Genomic DNA, 25,334 nt, shown 5'->3' on the forward strand with positions numbered 1-25,334 from the left:
GACCTGGGTGGTGAGTACCCCTGGAGCCGCCCCCTCCCGCCCGGATTTAACGTTCAGTTGGAGGAGGGCTGCTGCCGCCTCGTTACCCGCGCTGGGGCAACGCCTAGCAGCCTATAGCCCCGAGCCGGGGAGGCCTCGGAATCCATATCCCCACGGGCCAAGCCATCGCCTCTGCGCGAACAAACGGTCCACGGGGTCTCCCGGGGTGAGCGCGCGGGCGTGACTTCCGCCTCCCCCGGGCCCGCGCGCCGCCGCCGCTTCCGGCCCGCGGTTCCTCCTCCGGGCCGCCCTCTCCCGGCATGCACCGGGGCCGGAAGCGGCTGACGACAATAACAAACATCGGCGGCTGCGCCAGGACTCCCCGTCCCCGCGTTCCCCATCCCGCCCCACCGGCCCCGCCGCCTCCCGCGCCCGCCAGCCGCCACCTCCCCCCACCTGGCCGCCGTGGCCGCTGGGGCGGTGCCTGTCCCTGCGAAGCCGCCGGGCCCGGCCGCGAAGGGGGTGGGGGGGCCCGCACCGCCACCGCCGCAAGATGCGCGGCGCTGCCGCGGGACCCTCGGGTGAGTGCGGCCGGGTGAGACGCGGGCTGCCCCGGCTGCCCCCTGCTTCTCCTCTCGGCCCCTCCCAGCCGAGGAGAGGGTGGGGACCTCGCCGGCGGGCCCACCGTTACCGGGAGGGCGGCCTTGGCAAGGGGTGGCGGTCCCGGCTCTGGGCGCGGGGCTGCACCCGCGGGGCGGGCGACAGAGCGCTGGGACGGGGGTCGGGGCGGACCGGGGTCGCGCTGCCGGTGGCGGTCCTGGGGTGGCCGGGTGACTCCCGCTCGGCCGGGGCGGCGGCAGCGGGCAGCGACTGCGGGGCTGGCGGAGGGGCAGCGCCGGGCGGGCCGGGGTGCTGCCTCCCTGCCCGGGGCCCCGCTGTCAGGGCGAGTGATCGGCGATGAAGTTACTACAAGGGATGACTCAGCCCGGCTGCGCCTCCGTGCCCGCCGTCGGCAGCGGTCGGACGAGCGCCGTGCAGAAGCGGTGTGTTTACAGCCGTTGTCCTGCCTTTCCCTCGGTTGTTTACTTGTTTCTGCTCCCGAGGAAGCATATGTTGTGCCTGAATTTCCCCGTCGGTTTGTCGTTACTGCTTTGTGGTAGGCTTTCAGCCGTTTTTGTTGATGCGTGCCCCCCGAAGTTCTGGTTGACAGCGATCCAGAGGTAGAAAAGCTAATATGAATGCTGGGAAAATTAATTGATCTTTGTAGTACTCATGTTTCTTACTTAATTTCATCTAGGGATAGAAAAAAACCATAATATCTGAACCTGAGATACTTGTAACTGACCCAGATATGTTAGCTTAATCCTTTTATAATAGTTTTTTTATTAATTACTTCAGACAAAAAAAAAAAGTGATAATAAAGTGGTATGTTCTGGCCGTGAGCCATTCCCTGTGGTTTGTATTTAAAGCTTTCACCTTTATTTCTTTCTGGGAGAGAATGAGGAGGTTGAGTATTTTTTTCTGCCAGTCGCATAAATTTGTGCTAGAAGTAGTTCATGCCATTGGCTTTATAGAAGAACTTACACTTCTGGAGGTGTTTGGTTGGCTGTATGGTAAAAGGTACCTCAGTGGTGGTGAAGAAATAATGAGGCTGGAAAACATGCTTCTTACAGTTGAAGTTCATACAGCTATGAAGTACTGGGAGGAACAGTAGATGCTGTAAATGCTGCATAACAATAAAGAAAACCTGTGTGCTATTATGGAGTATTTAAGCTGTAAACGTTAAGAATGCTTAATACCTAGTACCTTGGGAAGTTTTTAGAAGAGAAGGTGCATGAGGAAAGGACTTTACTGTTATCTAGTGTTCTAACATAAACTTTAGTGCCATGAAGCAAATATTAACAAGAAAGAAATTAGATGTGTAAACATCATGAAGCGTAGTTTAAATGAAAGTGTGCAGAGCATACTTATTCTAAATGCTGTCAGGAACTCAAAATAGTTTTGTTATGTTGGGACTAGTAAAGAAAACTGCTTACTGGTGAGTGAGGCAGGGGACTTCAGCTGTGCCAGTTATAGAGCTGGAAATGCAAACAATTTTTTGGGATAATGGATTAGTGTAAGGTAGACCTAATTGCACTTTGGAAATATATTATTGTATGCTTTGTACAAGTGGCTTTATGTTTTGTGGAATTAAAAAAAAAAAGGGTAAACCTATCTTACACTGTACTGTGTTGATCTAGCCTTATGCTTAGCACAGACTTGTGTTGCTAGTCTCTGAGATCATATTTGAGGGGCTGTCTCTCTCTCCATGTCATGTTACCATATTTATAATTAGAAGCATACGCAGCAGAGTTGCACTCTGACTGGAGAAGAGGGCAAGGGTTATTCTGAGGTCTTTTTTGGTGTCTGTTTAAAACATTGTTTGTCCCTGCATGTTGTGTGAATGCAGCTAAGGTTACATAGTCTTGCAAAAATTAGGGAAAACAATAATTTCTAAATTATTAGTATATTTCTTAAAATTTTGGTTATTCTGGTTAAGGGGTGAGTGTATGTGGGGGGATGGGAGGTAGCACATGTTGTTGTTTTTTTTTTCATTTTGATTAGAGAGTGGCAGTTACAGTAAGATCATTTGAAATAATTTTTCTTTATGTTGTCCTGTAGAGTAGTTTGTTACCAGTGTGTTTTTAAGTCTTTATTTGCTTTTAAGCTGGTAGGTAGTTTCTGTGGAAGACTTGCTCAGAGTGGTGTGAGGGTCTTGAGGCTTTTATTGCACAGGCTGGATTCATTCCCGTATTGTGGTAAAGTGAAGCAAGTCAGAAAGAAAAACTATAGCCTGTGTAACCCCGGCCGTCACACAAGCTACTTCAGAGTCATTTGGACAGTGTCCAAGCAGTCATGTGTCTCCTGCGTATGCATATTGCTCAAGAAAGTTCTGATCTTCATTTTGGTCTGCAGCACGATGATTTTATATGAGGAATTTCTGAAGAGGGGAAAAAAAAGGAAATTTTTGATACCCTGCTACTTTCAAGAACCCTACTGATGGTATCCTAAGATGCCAACTTACCTGATAATGTTGTATTATACTGCAGTATCTGATTGAATGCACTGATACTTTTTTGCCTGCTTGGTATCACTAATATGTATATTATTTATGTAATTGCTAGAATTACAAAGTACCTGTTTTTTAGCTGATTTGTCAGAGTAATTATTTCAGTGTACAGGCTGAAAGAGTCTTACATGGATTCTTTGTTGCAAAATACTACGTGTGATTCATTTTGATAGAGAAATTGCTAACAATGGTTTTTGTTAGCTAATTAGCATTCTGTAGTTATTATGAAAGTCACTTGTCTATAAGTTATTTCATATTGCAAATCCACTTCTAATTTAGTTTTTAGTTCAGTTGAAAGAGAAGTTGGAAGGCATCGTAGCCACGTATCAGCTCTTTCTATTCTCATTTGTAAGCATGGTTGGAAGTGGATGTACTTTAGTGTGTTTTCTAATGGGATTTGAGCATAACTAAATTGTTAATAATACATAAGTAGTATCTACACCACCTGGAACATCAGGGCAATTTGTGCTTGTCTTCTGCCCATCTCCAGGTATGTATTTCCTTTTTGTTGTTCAGGTTTGCAGTCCGCAGTTCCAGTAGGGTTCTGAGCTCAAACTACCAGGTCAAGCAACAGCTCAGTGTAGAATTTTTACGTGCATCCAAGATGTTGACAATATCATTTGGGAGCACAGTTTGCAGCTGGGCCTGCTGTCTTTATTGTGCCAAGGTAAAATGATTACAGGGTGCTATATATAAACCTCTAGTAGTTTATACATCTAGAAAATTAGCTGTTGTCCAATATGGTAGTCTGCTTTGTGTGAAATGACTTGTTTAAGTGTTATATTAATTTCTTTCTGACCTGCATTGATTACTTGCTGTTTGAAGGTAAAATATTAAACTGCTTTGTTGACTAGTCTGGTTCCAAATGTCCTGCACCTGCCTTGCTGTGTAATGCCGTAGGTCCAATAATAAGAATGATGTGTGAGAGCATCTTTGCTTAAACATGGTTCTAATGGGTCTCTGACTATAGACCATGCTTTTATTTTCTTGTTAAGAAATATCTCATGTTTTCTTACCACCAAAGACTTATTTTTGAAACAGTATTTTTGCTTTTTCAGGAGAGTAGGGAAGTTGTAGTGGTGGTAAAATAATATATTCAGTGTTTAAAAATTGCCTGTTCTTTTTATTTGGAAGGATTAAGTGAAACTAGTAGCTGTGTGATAGAAACACAATACACCGATCTTCATTATTATTCTTGAAGATGTGTTTGAAAAACCGGTATACTGTTTTCAGTTTGAACAGATTGAAAACAATGTATATTTTAGAGATGAAAGCATCATTGAAGAACTAATTAAAAGGTTTATTTATATTAAATCAGACCACTCTTAGCAGAGCTAAAACATAAATTAAGAATGGCACTTTGCTGAGATGTGATTTCTGAACATTTGAGGTAGCTGCTCCTAAATTCCCAAATTTTATTTTGATTTGGTGTTTGTTCTTTTGTAACTGACTTATCTGCCACTTCATTGTATGATTGAATATGTTCATGCTACAGTCTTGTAAAATATGCTTTTTGTGTATTACATACATTGTAGATATGGCTGCAGCAATTTTTGCTCTTTATTTGAATGGCGATGTGTTCCTGATATTGCAGGGACTCTAAATGTCAGTGGTTTATCTCAGTTTTTTTGGGGGGGGTTGGTTGATGGCCAAGTAGCTGTGGTGATATGTCAAAACTGTGGATATTTGACCCTTATTTAGTGTAGTTGTGCCTAGGATAAACAGTTCACACTGACAAAATGGTGCTTGTATTATTTATACAGTTTTCCTTCCATCCTCCAGAGTGTGTATTTTTATTAAATTCAGATGAAGTGGAGGTTCTTATATAAGAATATATTGTGTAACTGGACTAGCAGCTCTCTTCTAATATATTATGCTTATGTGATATTGCAGGTTTCCTGCTAGTAAACTCAAGATGACCGAATTGGCTATTATAATTAAAAAAAAATCTTTACAAATATTTGTGTTGTCCACTGATTGAAAGACAGTTGATTCAAACCCAATGAATTGTTTTTTAAACAAAAAAAGAAAATACGGCTCCAAATTCTCATTTCTGTCTGAATGAAAAGAGGGGGTGTAATGTGTAAACTTTATTTATGTGAAAGACTCAAGAGATAAAATCCCTATAAATTTCAAGGAACAAATGTAATATAATAATGATTTCACATGCATGTTATGGCTGCAAACAGCACAGCCAGAGTACAGTAAGGTAGGAGTACAGTTGAAGTATCTCGACAGTTGTGGTTGTGGTGTTTTTGGGTTTTTTTGTCAGGTATTATAGTTCTCAAGTTGGTAATATCCCATAAAGGGATTTATTAATGTATTGTTAGCTGTTTTAAACTACCAAAGACTTATCCCAGAAAGATGAAGAAGGGCAGTTGAAAACTACTAAACATCTTCTTGAGATAAGGTAAAATTTAATATTCTTTAAATCCATCCTGCAGCTTTTCTAATTGCTCAGTACGTTGCTGTTATCTTTGTTCAGATTGATGTCAATGAGATCTGAAGGTGATTTGTAACTATGTAACATGCAAATAGAGTATAAGCTCTGTTGCCAGAAATGTAGATATGATTTTTGAATGTTACAGTCTTTACTTGTCTGTTTCAGATACCACTGGAAAAAATAGTTGATTAATAGGAGGGGGTTCATGGGTGTGATGTGAATTATAAGGAACTTAAAAATGCAAAATTAGAGGAGTTCCATATTTAGATCATGCAAGTTCAAATGCTAAACTTACAAACATGTTTCAAAATTTTCTTATTCATATGGATGTTTGTAAGTTGCTAATCATTTGAACAGCTGACCAAGATGGTGGTGGATATTTTTATTACTAGAAAAGTTTAATGTTGTTCTAAAATATGACTGCTTATGAATAGAAATTGGTTAAGGAAGAACCTGTGGCTTTTATGTAGGCAATTGGATCACAATGGCAAAATAAATCACAAGGGTCTTTACTTGTCTTACATTCCATTATTGTCAATCTTTTACTTTATTTTCTACCTGTAGTGTTTTCATTGCTGTGAAAGAAATGCCATTTTATCAGACTTATTTTCTGTGCTTTCATCCTTTAAAGTAGGTCTGGCCAAGTTACCTTGTACTATCCACATAAAAGAAAAAAAACCCTTGTAGTATTATGATGGTGTGTGTGGAGAGGGGAGGGCAGGAGGAGTAGCCTCATAGACTACATTTTGATAAACTGTCCTCAGTTGCATCTGTAGCGATTGCCCATTTTGGGGTTATCTTAGCCTGCTTTTTAAGAGGATACTGGCATTTTTTTAATAGGTTACGATTTATCAGAAGTTATCTTAATAACTGATGATAGCATGGGCAGTTAGGAATGTGAATGATGCCTTCTGGAAATTCTGAATTCTGACTTGTCTTCTTGGCTAACGGTGCTGTATTCATCAGCTTCTTTCCAGCCTTAGTTGTAGTGTAACAGTTTGTGGAGCTGTGTAGTGAATTGGATCATGGAACTAATTTGAGCTAGCGGTAACCTGGGCAAGTATGCTGTTTCTAGCTTGTTAGAGCAAAGTGATCCAGTTTAGTCCATAGTAGTTTGTGAAGTTGTACCACTGAAAGCTGCTGTAGGGACAGGAGCAGAAGTGGCTGAGGGAAGGAATTCTTAAGTCTGGTGCTCTTAGTATAACCACTGTTTATATGATTATGGTCTTGGTTAACTGGAGAGTGTTAGTGAAATATGCATTGGTGCTGACTTGTCTGAGTTTGGTGTAAGAAATAAAGGGATTTTTGTTGGCTATTTCATGTAGAATTGTTTGCAAACACTGAGATTTTGCATGCTAATTATTTTTAAAGACTATGTCTACAGGGAGAACCTTCCCACCAGTATGGAGTCAGTTGGGAACTTGAATAAAACCACCTGAAGCTCCATGTACCCAAAAGCATGATTCTTTGCAAAGTGAATGTATTAATCACTGTAATTGGGGAGAGACTTGTGTCTACAAATGCTTTTGAAATGTCAAAACTATACATTAAAAAAAAAAAAAAGGCTGACAAAACCTTTGCTTAACTTTGTCAAAAAACAAGTCAGACAGCTGTGGAAAGACTGTTTCCATCAATTAAAAAGAAAAAAAGAAAGAAAAAGGGTACTTTAGCAGGCTGTGGGCTGTTCCCTAGCAATAGGAAAGTCAGAAACGCTTGATTTTTTTTCTGACTTGTACTTGTTGACTGAGGCACAGAAAGTGAACTTCTTGTCAGGTAAGAGATGTGGGGTTTTGGAAAATGTAAAATTTTTTACTTTTCCTCCTCCAACAGTAACAAAAAAAACCTTGTCTGACCCATTATTTGGATTGTGTTTTGGCAGCTCCTCAAATGAGTGAAAACTGCAATGTAAATAGATGCTAACACTCAGATCTGAAGTTTTATAATTATGTACATATAGAATCATGATCCAATGCCTAATAATGGGCTTGTTGCCTCATAAACATGTCTGAAACTATCGCTTTCCTAGAACCCACAATATAAGTTGTCTGAACTTGTAAGAAGCTGCATTGTTTTGGGCCATGCCAATTTAAAAGCTACTCTTTAATGCACGATGTTTTCTTACCTGCCCAGGTGCAGTTGATTTTGATCTCCTGCTGTTCCACTGTTGATAATGTTGAGGATCTGTGAAGGTATGGCTGCACCTACTTTGCTGAATGAGGAGCAACTCTGAATGTGGGGATGATCTGTAAATCTTAAGTATTAAGTTGATATTGTGTAAAATGATTCATCTAAAAGAGGGGAAAAACAAAAGCCTCATATGCTGTGAATTACTGTATACTGAATTACTGAGTTTTGGCATTTCTCTTTAGTGAATTGGGAACTAGGGACTTAGGCGCATTTCCTGGTTGCTGTGCAGAATTGCAGCTTGGTTCTTGGGTTGAGTGCAAAAGACTTGCTTTACTGAGTCGAAGAGCTGTTAACAACACAGTGACTTTTGGAGATGCTGTAATTAAGTAACTGCCTCTGTGCCTGATGCACATCTCAACACAGTATAAATAGAGCTCCAGATGGCACCTTACAGATGTCAGGGATTGACAGCCTTTCTTTAAGACTAGTGCGGCTTGAACACAAGGTTTATAGGCTTTGATATAAGGTGCTAATGGGAGATAGGATCTTCACCTGGAGTAACATGTATCTTGGTGGTTAGATGTGGTCATCTGGATAAATTTATTTTGGAAGAGTGGGGGTTGAAATTCTCTGAAACTGAGTCAGGAGCAGCCCTACTATCACATAGTTTAGGTTTTGTTTTTTTTTTTAAGATTTACTTCTTAAACTTAAGAGGCTTTTAAAACATGTTTCCTTTCAACACTCAGTTGTCCAGTTAAGGGTATACACTTGTGCTGTGTTTTAGAAATGAAGCCATTTCTGTTGCTAAAAGCATTAGTTAAGAATGTGTGCCCTCATAACGAGGTCATTCTGTCTGTTGTGGTGGTGGTATTTCTGATTAGATGCAGTATTGAAGAAAGCTCCTTGAAGTCTGCTTTTAGAGATAATTTTACAACTAACATGAAGGTGTTAGTTTCCTTAAATTCAGCTTCAAGCTCTTTAAAGTTTTCCTTTGATACTAGGATTTATGTGGTATAAAATCCTTCGGTTATGAGGTGAGGTATGCAAATTGGATCAAGAGAACATTTTTTGAGAAGGGTATCTAAAAAAGCAAAGGAAATATAGGTAGAAGACAGGTTTGTAGAAGAAAAACAAATTGGAAGGAACATTCTGCGCTAGTCTTGTACCTTTGGCTGTTGTAGAGTTGCTTAAGTTGGAAGTGAAACAGGGAATCCTGCTCTGAGAAGAGAGGAGGGTGAAATCACAGGAATTGCAGGATTTTGAATACGAACCTTAAGATTTGCTGTATGGAAACAGAAGCACAGCTTAATAAGATGTTAATGCGTCCCAGATCTGGCTCCCCGTTTCCAGAGGTAATAAAAGTATATTCTCCTTGAGGGAAAAATGTTCTCCAGGTAAGATATTCAGTGAATGAGGAATAGCACTTGAGTCTTTCAAGCACATGACAGACTTGTCAGCCTTTGCCACAGATGAATTGCCCTTTTGACAGGCAGGAATTCTGCAGCGGTGTCCTGTAAGGCACCTGACCCTTGTAGTCAGGGGTATTATTTATGACTCATATTGGAGGCGCTGTTACTTGCAATATAACCTCAGCTGGTCTGTAGGAAGAGAAGACAAACTTCCTCTATTAGCAGCATACAGATAATGTCCATACAGAGCTATGTGGATGTCTAATAATTAGCAATGTGGAATTGCAGGGCTTCTGAGTGAAGAGTGAGAGTCTTGCCTTGCTTAGGTTGTTAAGCAAGTTCTGTCTGTCTGCTTTTGGAGTTGAGCCCTTTCCAACCAGGAGACATATGGGGGGGAAAAGAGTTTGGGCCTTTTGGTCCTTTGTGACTCTAGAGTTGAAGCTTTGATAAGTATGGCCCTTACAGTGCAGATGTAAAGCAGCCCCAGGCACAAAAAGCAAGATACCTTATGCTGCTGATGTAGAAGATGGAAGTTTAAAGGAAATTTGAAGGAAAGCCATGACTTCGGCATAGTGTAGTTTAAATTCCAAGGAGTTAAAGAAAAATGTATTAATAACTTAATTTGCTTAAGTTTAGCTTGTAATTGGGTTTATAAAGGAGGTATGGGATATGAGATGTCAAAAACATGTGCATGAACATAAATATTGGGATATTGTAGAAGGAACTTAAATGACTTCAAAGTGAAGTTGATAATGCCCCTTTAAACCCAAACAGCATGAATGTTGATTTCTTTGTTCTACCTGGAAGGCCATACTTCATTGTTTTGAGTTTTTGACATTTGAAAGAATTGTACTGTGAAACAATGTAACCGAATTGAATAATGGAGCAGGGATTCTGCACTTCAGGGCAGAAATAGATGATTAATATTATTTGGATTATTTGTTGAGTGCTGTAAAGCCCATGACTTCTGTACTGCAATTACAAAAAGGAAAGGTTTGTAAATAGACAGTTTCGTTTACAGATGTAACAAAGAGCATGTTCTGAAGTACACAAAATTTCAAACCTTCTAAACAACATGCACTGAAAGTATTGATCAACAGACTTCAGAAGTACTCAGTTTTGAATATATTGGATAGGAAAACCTTGCAATATTTCCATGAAGTAAAGCAGATGGAGTAATTGCATCTCAATGTAAACACAATGCATAGCAGTGAAATAAATGTTATAACCAGCATAACATATTCATGGTTGATTCTGGTGTTTTTTTAGCTAATGTAACAAAATACATATCTTCTGAATTAATTCTGAAAGTTTTTTCTTCTTTGTGCTGTTCTTTTGTTTTTGTCCTCTCTTACATGCCTGCTATCTTCTGTCCGCTCTGACAGCTGCTACAGAAATTTCCTTTTCAAACTTTTCAGCTATTTTTTGTAATGGTGTTAGTGATAATTCATGGCTATTGATTGTACAAGCTTCCATGCCATAATTTGAATGATCTAGTTTACATGATAGCAGGATCTAATGCTGCAAGTCACAGTTCAAACAAATAATCTGGGTGGATTAGTCATTTTATTACAGTTTGTCTGATTATGTAGTTAGCAGCTCTGTCTTCAGTAGCTGTCAAATTTAGTAATTGTCCAACCTCTATTAAAATAGTTTCAGCAGTGTAATGCTAAAAAGCTTGAAACTTTTAACAGTATAATGCTAAAGTCCACAATTCTCTTAATGGCCTTTTGAGGCAATACAAACAGAGGAGTAAAGTGTGTGTGTTTATGGATATATTTTTTTTTTGAAGCTTGATGATGCCTGACTTTCACTCAACGCTTATGTTAAAAATTTGTGTTACTGCTGAATCATAATATTCTTGAATATTGGGAACAAACTTAAAGGCTAGTTTGTGATACGTAGCTGACCTTGCTTGCAACAGTCTGCTGTAACCTGACCTTTCAAAGAAAAGAGACATAGACAACTGTGACTGGTTTTCATACATCTCCCCATTTAACTAATCTTGGACTTTGCCAGACACAGCCAGATGTTCTCCAGAGATGCAAGACTAGGGAGAGCTCTCAAAATTTGGTTTTGTCCACTGCTGTGAAAACAGGCAGCTGGAGAGAGCCACTTAACATAGTTCCTGCTGATGAGGGGGTGCAACCTGCCATTATTGGGCACCGGTGAATCTGCAGGAAAGCTTGGTGTTAAAGGCACATATTCTCTGAAACTTTCCTTCACATGATTCTTTGGTTTGTGGAAGTCCTCACTGAAATTTTTGGCAACCTTTGGAGTGGGTGAATTCTACTTCCCCATCCCCCCACCCCTTTTTCTGTAATGAGTTACTTAATATAAATTTGTCCTGCCTGTGTTAAGTGTAGTTTTGTCACCCCAGGACTGTTTGTTGAAATGCTGTGTGGAAGAAATGACAATTGTTCTTTGATTACTTAATGGTTGCAAAGGAATTAGAAGGATAGATTATAGTGTTGTGATTCTACTTTGTGGCAAAGTGTTTCAGTAGTTTTTTGTTATTTGTGTTAATGTGCATTACTTTGATCAGAAGCAAGTGTTCAGAAATTGATTTTGTTCAAGTACAGCTACTCACTATTGATAGATAAACAGAAGGAGGACACTTGAGTTATTGGTTTTCCAATGGTGGTACTTAATCATATTGCTTTTTTCCCTTTTGCTGTACCTTTGCTTCTGACAAGGTGATGTGTGTGCATTTTGCATAGGATAAAAGGAGAAGTGGACAGGAAGGAGGAAGATAATGCTGAAATAACAGCCTAACAAAGTGCTATCTGTTCCATGAATGTAAAATACATGGGATGGCTGGGTAATTTTTTTCCTTTTTCATAAGTCTTTCAAATTTAAGATAAAGGTTTTTTATTTACCATTAGTAACATGAGTTGTATAAAATGATTTACATGTTCTAATGGTTTTCAGGCTTCAGCAAACCTATTTTTAGTAGTGGATTATCACCCTTTATAGTACCTGATCATCTTCTCAGAAAGCTTGCTAGGGTATTAACATGATAGAAATAATGTTTGCAGTTCAGAGTTTGATTGTGCGCTTGCCTGACTGCCCTGAGCCCAGCTGCTCATTACTGCTTTCCTTGCCAAGTGCTCCTTCTATTTTGGCACTGTTACTTAACTAATAACAGTTAAAATAAACTAGGGTAGCCTAAAAAGACCACCTTTGCTGATCTGGCTCATTTTGATTGTTGTAGTTTCCATTATAGTTTAAACAGCAGTTCTGGGAGAGAAAGCCCCTGACAAAGGATGCCAGTGACAAGCAGCTGGGAGTGGTAACATCTTCAGTTTATTAAAACAAACAAAAAAAATCTAACAAATGTTTTGAAAATAGGTGAATAGCTTAGCAAACAAGGTTACCTTGTTTCAGGTAAGGAAGGTGATGCTGATTCCTGGAGGGATCTGTTAGATACAGCTGCAGGATAAGACTGTTCATTCAACAGCAGTAGTATGTGTGCCTTTTTACACTGAATTTTCTTAGATAAATTGCTTTTTTTATGACTTCCTCTGTTGCTCTTAGTATCAGATCACATTTTGTGCCAGTTCTGAAAAATACGTTCAGTTAATGGAAGTACAAGCAATTCTTTTTAGTGAACTAAATTTGCCTCTTTGTAAATACTGAAGAATATTTTTAATGGTTATTTTTAACTAAATTTATGGGCAAAAATATTCAGATATGTAGCAGTTTTGAGTGGGCTTGCAACTGGATAGCATTATTAACTAACAAAAAAGTGTTACCACTTCATTATTCTTTCTGGCATTGACATACGCTGATTTCTGGATTAGATGTGATGATGACCATAAAATCCTGACATGTTAATAACACCTGTAATTGCATTCTGTATCTTTTCTTTGCAGATCATCTCTGGCTTTGAACAGCCATGCTACTGTGTGGCCAAAAATCAAGCAGAGAAAATGTGTGCATTTATTCTCCTCCTGAAGAAGGTGATAGCTTTGTATAGTGCCTGGAGGTAATTCTTTGCTTGAAGTTAAAAATCTTGAGACTGCTGATTTATGCGTGGCAGATACTGTCATAAATATTTTTGTTCTTGATAATATTTTTTTCTGTGTTTTAAATAGTTAGCTTTAGTGTTAAGGTATGGAGAGGTAAATGTTTAATTAAAATTTCACTTTATGTATGTGAGGTTTCCAGACAGATTCTCTTGTAAATATCACTTCAGCTTGGAAAATAATGTTGCTATGAAAACTAGATACCATACAACCCTTTACTTTGCTTAAATGGAAAAGAGCTTTTTTTGGTGGATGCTCCATGGTGCTTGCTTTAAGCATTGTGTTATTTAACACTTGTTTCCAATTGTACGTGGGACACAGTCACAAATATACCCTATATAAAAAGGAGTTTTTCTGTGTGCATGAGGCTGATGTAATTCTGTAACTTAGGCCAAATAATTTAGTAATAAATTATTGCTAGCTTGTTCTTGATGTTCAGCAGTTCTTCTTTATCTAATAACTTTGTGGAGTATTTTCTGATGTAAGTTAGAACTGGTGCCACTGAAGAATTAAGTGTAAAGACAACAAATCTCAATTCAGATTGGATCTTTAGCTGGGGCTTTTTTATTTGATATGGTTCTGTTTCTGAAGCCTTGTAAAAATGCATGTTTTGACTAGTTTATGCACTGTTATTAATGCTTGAAAATTAGAAAGCTCTTTTGACTTTCTGGAATTATTACTCTGGTAAAACTTCTCCCCCTCTCCATTTTAATATGTTTGTTATTTTTCTGTATAGTTTATCAGTTTTTCCTCTGTGTAGGCAAAAAGATAAATGCAAATTCAGACTCATTTTAGGGTAATAGTTAGCTGTGTAGACCTTGTGTATGTGTCCTGTTCATGTTTCAGGGAAGGTGGAAATTAAGTTTCCTGTGAAGTAATTTAATCCGAAAAGTAATTTTTATAATGATAGAAGAACATTGCTTAGTGGGTAAAACTTTTGCAGCCTAACTTTTCATAACTCCTTCCACATTAAAAAAATAAAAAATTCAGGTCATTACTGACTGTAGTGCTAGTTTTACTCCTGCAGCAACCCTGTTAGTGTGGAGGAAATTATTCATAAACTTCTGAGCTACTATGGAGAAGAAAAAAAGGCTCAGAAGTGTGGAGTGTTTCAGTGATAAAATCTCAGATTAAATCTCAAATGATTTACAAAGCAGTTCATTACTTTTTCATGTTATGTGCAATGGAGAAAACGTGTTTATAGACGGTCATCCGGATGCTTGTAGGGTACAGGACTGAAAATGCTTCCAATGTGTGGGACCTCGCTTTCTTTCTCAATTGCTCCATATTTGCTACTAGCAACAAAGACAGGAGCCACAGATCTAGCTAGTGCTGGAAAGAGGAAAATACTTTTTTTAAAACTATTACTTAATTATGAAGAGATACAAAAAGAAAACTACATATCTTTGATACTTTTTGGTTTTTGCTAATGCTTCTGTATGTCTCAGTTAAAAATCTATGGATAGGGATAGTAGTGAGCAGATAGACTTTGTAGCTTTAAGTTGAGAAATTGAAGCATAGATCATGCTGCTGTTTGCAAAATCTAGAAAAGATGTCTGGAAATAACTCTCTGAGGCTTTAAAAGGCATTTCATAAGTGAGAAAAGCCAGGTAAATGATCTGAGATGGTGACCTCTGGTTCTTTTAACCATTTGTATGTGCAGAGGCTTACTTTGCCCATGTTCCTGGTCAGAGGAGCATCTTTATGTTTAGTAATGGATAAAGAGCCGATCCATTCACCTACTACATATCTAAAAACATATTTTCAAAAGCATGTACATGCTTTTCATAACTGATATGTGAAACTAACACTTGGAATCTTTTTTTCAGTTTCTAAATGATTTTAGCAGTGGAACTTACAAACTTCAGAGACCTAAAGAAATCATCATGAAGCTGTATGTATTTTTGGTCAACACTGGAACTACCCTTACCTTTGATACGGAACTTGCTGTACAAAAGTAAGAAAGTAAATTAATTGCCTATTTGTGTTTGGTTTTTTTTTACATTAAAGACTATATATACTTTTTGTATGCTGAGTTCTGGAGAGATTATAGTCAGTTGTTTTTTAGTATGTCCATGTAGTTATCTTCTAGGTTTTCATGTATTTGAGTGAATTTGGGATTTGTGTTCTGCTTTTTAGATTTATTTATTAGCATTTGCAATGCCTTGCAAGTGATTGTGTGTGTCTGAGGTCCCATGAAAGAGTGGAGAGGTTATTTACTTTCTGGGGCAGTGACAGAGGATGACCTACTCTTAACTGATTCTGGTGTTATGTTTCCTTTTTGGAAAAACTGTCAGAACAACTTCTGATTTTCTGTGACCTTTTATTGGATGGCATTTTTATTTAGGATTCCTCTGTAAAATGTTTATTTTTTTTACTGACTAGCATTGTAGAAGAAATTCTGCAAATTGCTCTTTTTCCTGTCAGTATATATACATCCCGAAGAAAGTGTGTGCTCTGTAATATTTTTAGACTGGATGCTAAAGAACTGGCATGCAGGTTTTTGTCTCATATCCAGGATGGGTAAAAGTTGGTTCTGTCCTCTGTTGTAAGGCTCCAAAATGTTTTAGAGCATTTCATGTGCAAAACATGAATTTCTGAATGTCCAGCTGCTTTAAGCATGAGCAGTGTTACAGAACCACAGTTAAGCCCCAGCAGCTTTCCTATGTGTATTAATTTCACTGCACATTAAAAGCATCTTGCAAATATAAAGAAGCTTTTAGAGAGGTCTAAGAAATACTGGATGTATTGTATCTTTTTTTCCTTGTTCTCACGTGGGACTGATCTAATAAATGAATTGTGTGCAGTCTGATAGCCCGTGCACATTGGAGCTAGCAAGAGCCAAGCTTACCTGCTGTCTTCATATTCTGTCAGTGATGAATGAGTTGCAAGTAACTGTGCTTGAAAGAGTTTTACCATGGATTTTGTGCTCACATCCATTGTTTCCTTTCTCCTGAATTCCTGTTTGCAATTTTCATGACTCAACAAGTGAGTTTGGATTTTGAAACTTGTTTGGTGTGGAAGGCCCCTAAGACTGCCTGCACCGTTTATTTTTGTCTGCTCTTCTGCAACACCTACTGACACTCAGGGTATTGTTGAGCATGAAGCATTTCATCTCGGCCATTCTGGATCGGTTGGGTCCTTAGCAGATGTGTTAGCACCCCTCTATGCTTTGTGGTACATTGAGACATTCTGTTCCTAAATAATGGTGAGTGAGGTATGGCATCTGAATTGCCAGACCAGGTACCTAATAGTCAGGTATGGGCTGACACTTTGCTCAGTTGCGAATAGTTCTTTGAGGGACAAACTTTCCAATGTCTGACCCACACAAAATCCAAGACTTCAGTTGAACAGTTTAACTTCTTGTTCTGTATATCTGTATATATATAGACTTGCTCTTTCTAGCAAGACTTAACTTTCTTGGGTTCTTTGCCTGTTTCTGTGTATGCAGACAGGCCGATCTACCTTCCCAAAGACCATGGAGGTGGTAGGTGAATGCTTACTGTAGCATAGTTTCCTGTGTAGTGAATTCACAATGTGGTATTGAATCGTGGTTGTTTTAGATAACTGATCTTTATTTTTCAAGTACCATATAGCCAGTAATATCATTATACTTCCTGCCAGTTATATTAAAACCATTGTTGCTTATATTGGTTATTCACTTGATACTCTGAAGCTTTTTGATACCTTTGCACAGGTACTACCCCAGTGCTTTATAGTTTGGGTCAGTTACTATATCATATTAGTAAATTCTTGTTCAGTTTGGTGTTTGCCTGTGTCTTCAAGACAGTCTAGAACTGTGTAAAGTAAGTAGTAAAGTGAAGATATCATCGCTCAGAATTAAAGGTACAAGGGTGGTGAACTAAAACAGGGATGTTTTATTGACCTACTGTTTCTTCATTAAAAGTGTCTGTAATGTTTATATGAATGTTGCGTATATATAGATTGTTTAATTCTCTGTTAAATGCCATACTGTACTTGATGTATAGTAAATCAAAGTTGATTAGGTGAAATTGCTTACATTATGCATAATGAAGTGTTAATACTCTTGCTGCCTTCTAGGGTTTCAGTAAGTTAGCAGTTCATGAACTACATATTCAAAGAACATAATATGACTTTACAGTTACTATCCTAAATGCTTGGTGTGACTTTGCATGCTGAAATTCTGGATTATCAGATCTTCTTGGAAAAAGATTGCTGATAATTTACTAGTAATGCAGAGGCTGTCATCTTTTAGCTGGTAGCTTATTAGCTGGATATCTGGAATGCAACACAGTACAGCACTTACAAAACTTAGAAATATGTCATTATGCAGAATGAAAAATAATAGGTCTTTTAAAAAAAAGTTCTTCTTTGACACAGACAAGTCAGCTATCTCTATTAGTCATCATGTTTGCCCATTTTTTTTTCCAGTGTGGCTGATCTGAAACATGCAATTCAAACAAAGTATAAGATTGCCATTCAGCACCAAGTACTGGTTGTCAATGGAGGAGAGTGTATGGCACCAGACAGAAGAGTGTGTAGTTACAGTGCAGGAACAGTAAGTGCATGCTGCATTCTTTGTCTAAACTGTCAGTTTAGGGGGAAGAAAAAGATGTTTTACTAAGGGATTTTAAAGTATTTTTCTGCAGCGTACTGTATGCTGGATTTCTTTGCTTTCAGAAAAAGATGTTTGTGTTCAGCTTATGCATGTAAGCTTTAATGTGTTCTTAGGACACATTACCTACAAGACAAAATAATTGGTGATTGAACAGTGTGTTGCCTTTATTCAGTGTTTGATTTCATTTTCTTTTTGAGTGTAGGATACCAATCCAATTTTTTTATTCAACAAAGAAATGATCTTGTGTGAACGTCCACCAGCTATCCCCAAAACAACGTTTTCAGCAGAGAATGAGATGGAATTGAAAGTAGAAGAATCTCTCATGATGCCTGCAGTGTTTCATACGGTAGCGTCACGGACACAACTTGCTGTGGTAAGTAATTTCTTACTGTACCTGCACACCAAAGAAAAAATTGTATGTCAGAGGGCAATCTTGATAAAAATTTTGAAACAATTTGTTCAAAAGACAGTAAGAATGGCATGTTAGTAATGATGTATTCTTCAGAGCCTTTGTCTCAAAATTTCAAGGTAGGTATTGAAATGTGCTTGCTGCTTCAGCATGTTCAAAGCTTATTTTAAAAGCATACTGTAATACAGCTTTATGGATGTGTATGTTTACAGCATTTGCAAAACAAAAGCAATCTGGTTGCTTTGGACCCATGCCTTAATGCTCTGCCTTTTTTTCATTGTCTTCAGTCTACCTCAGCCTGAAAACAGCGAAGTTACTTTGGAAACGTTAACCCAAGTAGAAAATCAGCAGTATAATTTTTAAGAGCACCTTGCCAAGATTCAGTTTAATCTTGCATGTCTAAACAACTGGTGAGGAGCAACAAAAACCTGTGCTTGCTTTTCCTAAAATTTAGGTCTTCTATTATTGAGTGCTGACTTTTACTTTCATAGAAAGAATTACCAGAATTGCAATTTGATTACTTCTGTATTATTTTGGTAGGGGAAACTAGTTCCCTGCAACATGGTCAGTAAGGTTTCAAGTGTGCATACAGTAGAAATGGCTGTGTGTTCAAGTGACACAATACCTTCAGTAGCTGGATTGATTGCTTTTTTTCATGTTAGGAAATACTGCCCTCGTTTTCCTTTTCAAATTTTGTATTTAAATGCATTAAATATTTTTAATGTCTCTAAAGTTTATTTAAACTTCCAACAGGTGGGAGTGGGGCAGTGGTGGTGTAGCACAAAATGAATAGTAATACATGATTTTAGCGTGCTGCCTTGGTAATAAAGTTTCTTAGTTTCAGTGACAACTTTAATGCAGTCCAAAAGAACATCTAGCACTTGAACTGGCTCGTTCGTTATACTGTACAGCTGAATTTAGAGAAAAGTGCGAAGGCTTGCATATGGTACACATTTTTCTTTTCCCCCTTGGCCTCCTGACCTGTCAGGAGGGGGAAGTTAGCCTGAATAATCTGACCTTGATATACTGTGATTTAAGGCAATGATAGAGTCCAGTAGACTTCCTTCTCTCCATCACCTGTTGACAGTTACTGCTGAGTTAGTAAATAGGACCTTGAGTTATTAGGCATCGGTAAATCATATGACTGTCATACAGAGAAGAGTGGATATTGATGTGAATTCAGCTAGGAGTGGGAGGTTTTCATTTGTGCTCCTTGAAGAGTGAGTTCTGGTTTTAGCAGCTGAAACTGAAACTGCTTTAAAACCATTTTTTTTGTGAGGTGTTAAGAGGATGTTATAAGTCAGCAAGACTGGTATCTGTTAAATGCTTAACATTGATTGATTTGATATGAAAGGCAGGCCATAGTAATTACTAAGGTCTCTGTGGTTTTTGCTTTGCTTAGGGTAATGCAAGTGAAAGGTGGTGGTACCCAGTCTCACATTTCTCATGGTTGATATTTTATCTTCTTTCTTCATCCTATCCATGATTTTGTGGTCTTGTAGATTCTTAATTTTGGTTTTGTTCTGGTGAAGTCTAGTATACGCTGACAGATTTTATTTCTCTGGAGTAAGCTTTTTTATATTCCAGGAGTTTTATAAAAAATACTCCTACTTAATTCTTTTCAAGTTTTAGTGCTATCTGCTCTTCCCCCTTGATTCTGAGGGATGTATTAATATGCAGAGCAAGCAAGTTTATTGCAGTATTTCTGCTTCTAAATTATTTAGAGCTTTACTGGCTCGTTCTGGTGGCAAGCTTTTGTAAGGGAAGCCCTTATTTCAGAAGTAAGTCTTAAAAGACTAAAAAGTCTCTGCATGGAGTACGCTTTTTATTGGCCAGCTGGAGCTGTAACATTTAGCTAGAGACTGAAAAATTTATCTAGAGAGTGATCTTGAGCTGTTTTGCAAGAAGAAAATAAATTTTTTCATACTTGATAGCATGTATTAATATTATGGGAAGGGGGGAGGAATTCAGTATTTAAAGCCTTTAAACATGGATCTAAGTAGAAAGGAGATTTTATTTCTACCCCACAGGTTTACCTTGAAAATTATTATTGTTCCCCACTTCCAGTTCTTCCCTGCTTGTAAAGGGCCTACAATGATATTGGAATGTTTTGTGAAAAATTTAGCAATTTATTTAAAGATTAAATAGGTAGTAGTATTCTTAAATCTGATACACCTTTACACCCACAGTTAATTTTATCAAAGATTTTAAATCTTCGAAAGCCATAGGCTCAGCGTTAGGCTGTGAGAGTGCATTGGGTTCTTCTGTGGGAGTTCAGGGGAGTGACAAAACCATCACGTATAGTGGAAGATTAGTAAATAGGCTATTGTGACTTCAGATGTACCAAGGTGTGAAAAGTATATAAAGGAATATTGCAGCATTGTACTAAAGCAGATTTTCATTATGCCTGCTTGAAGCACATTGAGCAGTAATTCAGAAGAAACTGAGACAGGACTGGGAATGTGGTTAGAGTATTAATCTTCTTCGAGGTTCACCATAAGCCTCTTGGCTGGGGGGAAGAGGGAATGGGATATTAATCCTTCTGAAAATTGATTAAGATCTGGGGAGAACTTGAAAGGCTCTGAACCTCCGTAGTTGTGAAACTGATGCATCAAAAGCCACACAGAGTACTGTATGGGAGACTTTCTGCAAAACGGGCATGAAAAATCTGCCTTACAATGATCCAAGCTTTGTGGTTTTATTAATTTTAGAGACAGTAACCTGCTCTACTAGAAAAGCAGAGTGGCAGTACTTGATGGAGAGTCTGTGCCTGTTGTAATTACTTAGGGTAATTAATTGAATTTAATCAATATTTACTACTGATACATAATAAAATGTTTTGTATTAGGACAATAAGTTACAATTGAAATCACTGCTCATGATATGAAGTCTTACCCGTTATCAACAATAAGAAACAGTGATATATAACTATGTAAAAGTAGTGGAGAGTATTTGATAGCTACCAGCTTCTATTTTATTTAGTATCTGTTCTGTCCAGAGGATATACAGATTTTTAAAATCAGACTTGATATGAAGTTGTAAACAGCATATGAAATAGTAAAGATTGTTGAGAAGATGGCTGCTAACTTACTGTCTAAGAGCTCTCTGTTATCTTTTGTACCTCATGGCCTTTGTCTAATTTACTAATAAGCAAACTCGTCATGTGGAAGATATTGAGTATTTCAGAGTATGAAGACTTCTATTTCTGTCTTTTCTCCCTCATTTTAAGCCTGCCTGAAAGCTGTTGAATTTAATAAAATTTTTCAGCATCTGTCACTTGAACTGTATACTACTTGGCAACTATGCTGTAGAATGCTATGAAAGGTGTTTTTTTACCTTATTTTGAACTTTATTTCGTACTGTGGAAAAAGTTGGACAGCTGTTACTGATTCACTTTTTCTGTTCCATACTTTGTATACACTTGTATATGGCCTTTAATTTTTTTTTTCACAATAACAAGTGGTTCTAGATTCTCCTTTAACAAGTATTAATACATGCCTTTATTTCCTCTCCATCATTTTTTGCCTGTCTAAAACTGACCATTATTGATTCAAATTCTGCTTTTTGCTTTCTGCATGTCTTTTGCCATAATTTTCAGATATCCTTAGTTACTATTCAGGTATTAAACGGAAGTAATCTTTGCATTCACAGTGGAGGCCCTGGCATTCTTACAGCCTTTTGCCCATGTATGTATAGGCTATAAGTAGATGTAAGAGCAGCCATTTATTTTTTTTCCCCCAGTTGAAACTAATTAAACTTATATGTAGCCGCCTTAAGATTTTGATACTTCCTAACCAGAAATAATTCCTCTGGGAAGCTTACTACTCCTGTTTGGTTTTCCACAGTACTGTGATTACCGTATTGAGATACCTCAGTTCTTCCGTTTTGCTTTCATGATTTCAACATCTATACAGATTTTCTTAAGTTCCTGTTGATTACCCGAGATCTCATTATGTAGAATTCATGGTATAAAGATAAGGTAGCTTAAAAGCAGCTGTGTTGGTTAACTTACTGCTTTACCAATTAAACAGAAGCTCTAGCTATAAATTCTGTCATATGTGGCACAATATCTTTGCTTTGTGAACTTTTTTTGTTAGAATTTTTTGGTCAGTGTTTGTTGCATATACCATCTGGCTTTTAAATCCCAGTTAAAGCAACTTTCTAAGCCTATTTCGGTTTTATGTCTTGACATCCTGGTTTCCCTTCGACTAAAAGCTTACCTTTGCGATATCTGTGCCTAAGGATTACAGCTTGCCTTTTTACAACTAGCCTGGTTTCCCACCTTTCTTCCAGTTCAGCAGTTTTGGCCTTGAGCTACAGTATGTGAACAGTGAGGTGCACAGTGTTTGCAAGTTACATACACACCAGTTTAGAAGACAAGCTGTTCTCTGCACAGCGCATTGTGCAGTAAACTACGTTGTGTGAATCTTGTCTAATCTTGTGATTTTTTAACGCTACTGCTTAAAATAATTTGTTAGCTAAGCCTTTGGGAAAGGATTATTTTTATTTATTTTTTTGTGATCTAGCTGAAGTTCCCTTGTTATTTGTTCCAGAAGAAGGATATTGGAAACGGACTTTTTGTTACTCATATTTCATGTGATACTGTTGCTGTTGTCATCAAACTGTCAATTCTGGTCAGTTTTTCTTTGAGAAATGGGAATGAGGATGAGAAACTGTGTGGTCATTTCACTTGGTTGCCTAAAACCATGGCTGTAGCTGTTACCTAGATCATTCTTGGTTTAGTTCCAAATGCTTCTTAATACTTAAGCCAAGAAGTAGAGTCATGCTTCCTGAAAGCTGCGTATCTACTACTTGGAGAAATGTTCTTTCCCTTCTACTAGGAAGCTGTTTTGAGACCCTCTGGAAAAGTTACTTTAAAATTTTAATGTTCTTCAAGACGTTGTAGTGTTTGTAACAATTATGTAGCCAAATTAATACTACTCATTCTTTTTGGAGAAATTTAGACTAATAGCCAGACACACTTCTAGCTCCTCCACGGAAGTCCAGAGTACTTTGTAATTTGGATTAGTGATCAGTCTCTTACTCTTTTAAAGTAGTCAAGCTGGGTGGGGTTAAAATGCAGCAGGTTTTAGCTTACCCTAAGGTATACTAAAAGATCTAGTGTTTGTCTTGGTTGGCCTTTGTAATGAGAACTGTTAGATCAAGCTTCTAGAAAATTTACCAGGAGAAAAAGACTTGAGTGTCTTGGAATCAAGCTACTAGAAGTTATCACTTAACTTCTACCATGGTTTGATTCCCTGGCTGTGGTGGTTTGTGTCTGCTTCTCAGTATTTTTATTGGCAGTGAATTCTCACTTCTCTAAGCCTGCTTTTAATGTTAGAGCAAAGAGGCAGTGGAAAACAGTACTGAAGAAAGTTATGAAGCTATGACTTAAAGAATAACTTACTCTGTATTATGCTGATGAAATAAATACTGAGTATGTAATAAGTCATGAACTGTGTGGACAGATGTCCAAAGGACAGTCATTAAAAATTACCAGTATTAAAGGAAAATGGAATAACCAGCTGTCTAATGAAAGGAGAGAAACTGCCATGAAGTATCAGTCTCCCTCACAGTGAAATTAACTGTTCCAATTACATATTCTAAAAGCTGAAACCTTGAAGTGGTTTATCTAGTAGCTCTGCTGATGTTTTAGTTGGAGGTGTACAAATTGGAGATACTGGTCTTGGTTACTAATTTTGGTAAGCAAGATAATGGTCACCTTTTCTGGAAGCGTGTATCTGCTGTTACAGTATATGGGTGAGTGTAATTTCACTTCCAAGGATTTTTTTTGTTGGCCTGAGGTTGATTTTTAGGGTGACTGAAACCTGTAAGGAGTCCTTCTAACAGGATTTCAGTCACATGGCAATAGAGGACTTTGATGACTTGTTTCCTTTTACCACAGGGTTGTAGAGAATGGAAAGAACCCTGCATTTCCTGAGAATTTTGTTCTTTAGAGGTAAGTCCAAAGACTACTTAAGACAAAACAGACCTTCCTCAGATTATTTTCATTCAGATGAGCAGAAATACAACAGTAGAATGCAAAGACAAAGTCTTGAAATTGATGGGAAAAACTGCCAGTTCATTTGTTATAGATAAAATGTGATTTGTTGCTTCTACTGATTTTGATTGAAATGTACTAAACAGAAGTAATTATCAGAAGAATAATTTTAATTTAAGTTATGATGATAAAGGAATTCCAGTAACATTCTGTTAAAGCACGCAGCCAAAGATATAATTCTTTCTGGTGGGCCTGTGAATTTCTTGACAAATTAGGAAGTGAAGATGCCTTATTTACTCTCCAATGTAACAGCAAGTTGAGATCAGCTTGGGCTTGTCTAGTCTTGTATTGGTAGTGGTGCTTCTTGAGGTCCACATTCCGGCGGTATGGTGGAGCTGTCAGTGTTCTAGGTATGCTGGTACAGCCAAGTAAGATGGACGTAACTTCAGTTGCTTTGTAGAGCTGATTTTTATTCTCTGTGAACTATTGGGTGCCTGCCAATCACCCTTGAGTGGATCTGTGAAAAATCAATGACAAAAGCAAGCCTGTTGTTAGGCAGGCTTCATTTTCTGTGCTGGAGCTGGCAACTTTACTGAGAAGTGTTAAAGCATATGTTGGTGCAGGCCTTTATTTATATGCCTGACAGAATTCAGTTTTTAGACTTCATTCATTTAGCAAAGAGCTGCTTAATTCTCTGCATACAGACGTACCAGTTAGATGAAATAGATCTGTCTTGATCCTTTTAAAGCAGCCTGAGGAGGCCTCCCTAGAAAAGTTGTCTATGGAAATGGTAGGAAGAACAAGCCAAATCACTTGAAGGTGTATTTCAGTAGTGATGCAATGATAAGAAAGATATAACTGTGTAGTTTTTGATTTCTTAATTACGTTTAAGCCATGTAGATATTCCAAAGGAAGCAAAAACTTCACCACTCTATTTTTTTGCTGCACACCCTCACATTTTGAAAGCAGGGTTATAGAATTGTCTGAAACAGTGTTTTCTTCTTGACTCCTCCATGCAACATTAAAAACCAATGATTTAACGTAGTGTTTTTGTTCCCTGTAATGGTATCTGCTTAGTATGGGCTGAGACTGAAGCAGTTCTGGAAAGTGGACAGTTACTCCATGTGGTTTGAGCTTTGATAGAACCATCTACTTGGACCACCTGAATTCAGAGTAATATTATTTACTGTTTGAATGTAATGAGCTGATTTTATGATACTGCCCAAGAA

At 38.1% G+C, this 25,334-nt stretch overlaps 1 protein-coding gene across 1 annotated transcript in view; it reads left to right on the forward strand.

Moving 5' to 3' along the window:
- The first annotated feature begins 308 nt into the window (after positions 1-308).
- The window catches only part of RB1CC1 (RB1 inducible coiled-coil 1), a 77,476-nt gene continuing 52,450 nt past the window's right edge, over positions 309-25,334 (forward strand). The window contains 5 exon segments of the mRNA XM_037379120.1: positions 309-560; positions 12,943-13,055; positions 14,925-15,052; positions 17,509-17,635; positions 17,898-18,068. Coding sequence (XP_037235017.1) covers positions 14,982-15,052; positions 17,509-17,635; positions 17,898-18,068 — 369 coding nt within the window. The 5' untranslated portion in view covers positions 309-560; positions 12,943-13,055; positions 14,925-14,981.

This window comes from Falco rusticolus, chromosome 3 (genome assembly GCF_015220075.1).
Source record: "Falco rusticolus isolate bFalRus1 chromosome 3, bFalRus1.pri, whole genome shotgun sequence".
NCBI lineage: Eukaryota > Metazoa > Chordata > Aves > Falconiformes > Falconidae > Falco > Falco rusticolus.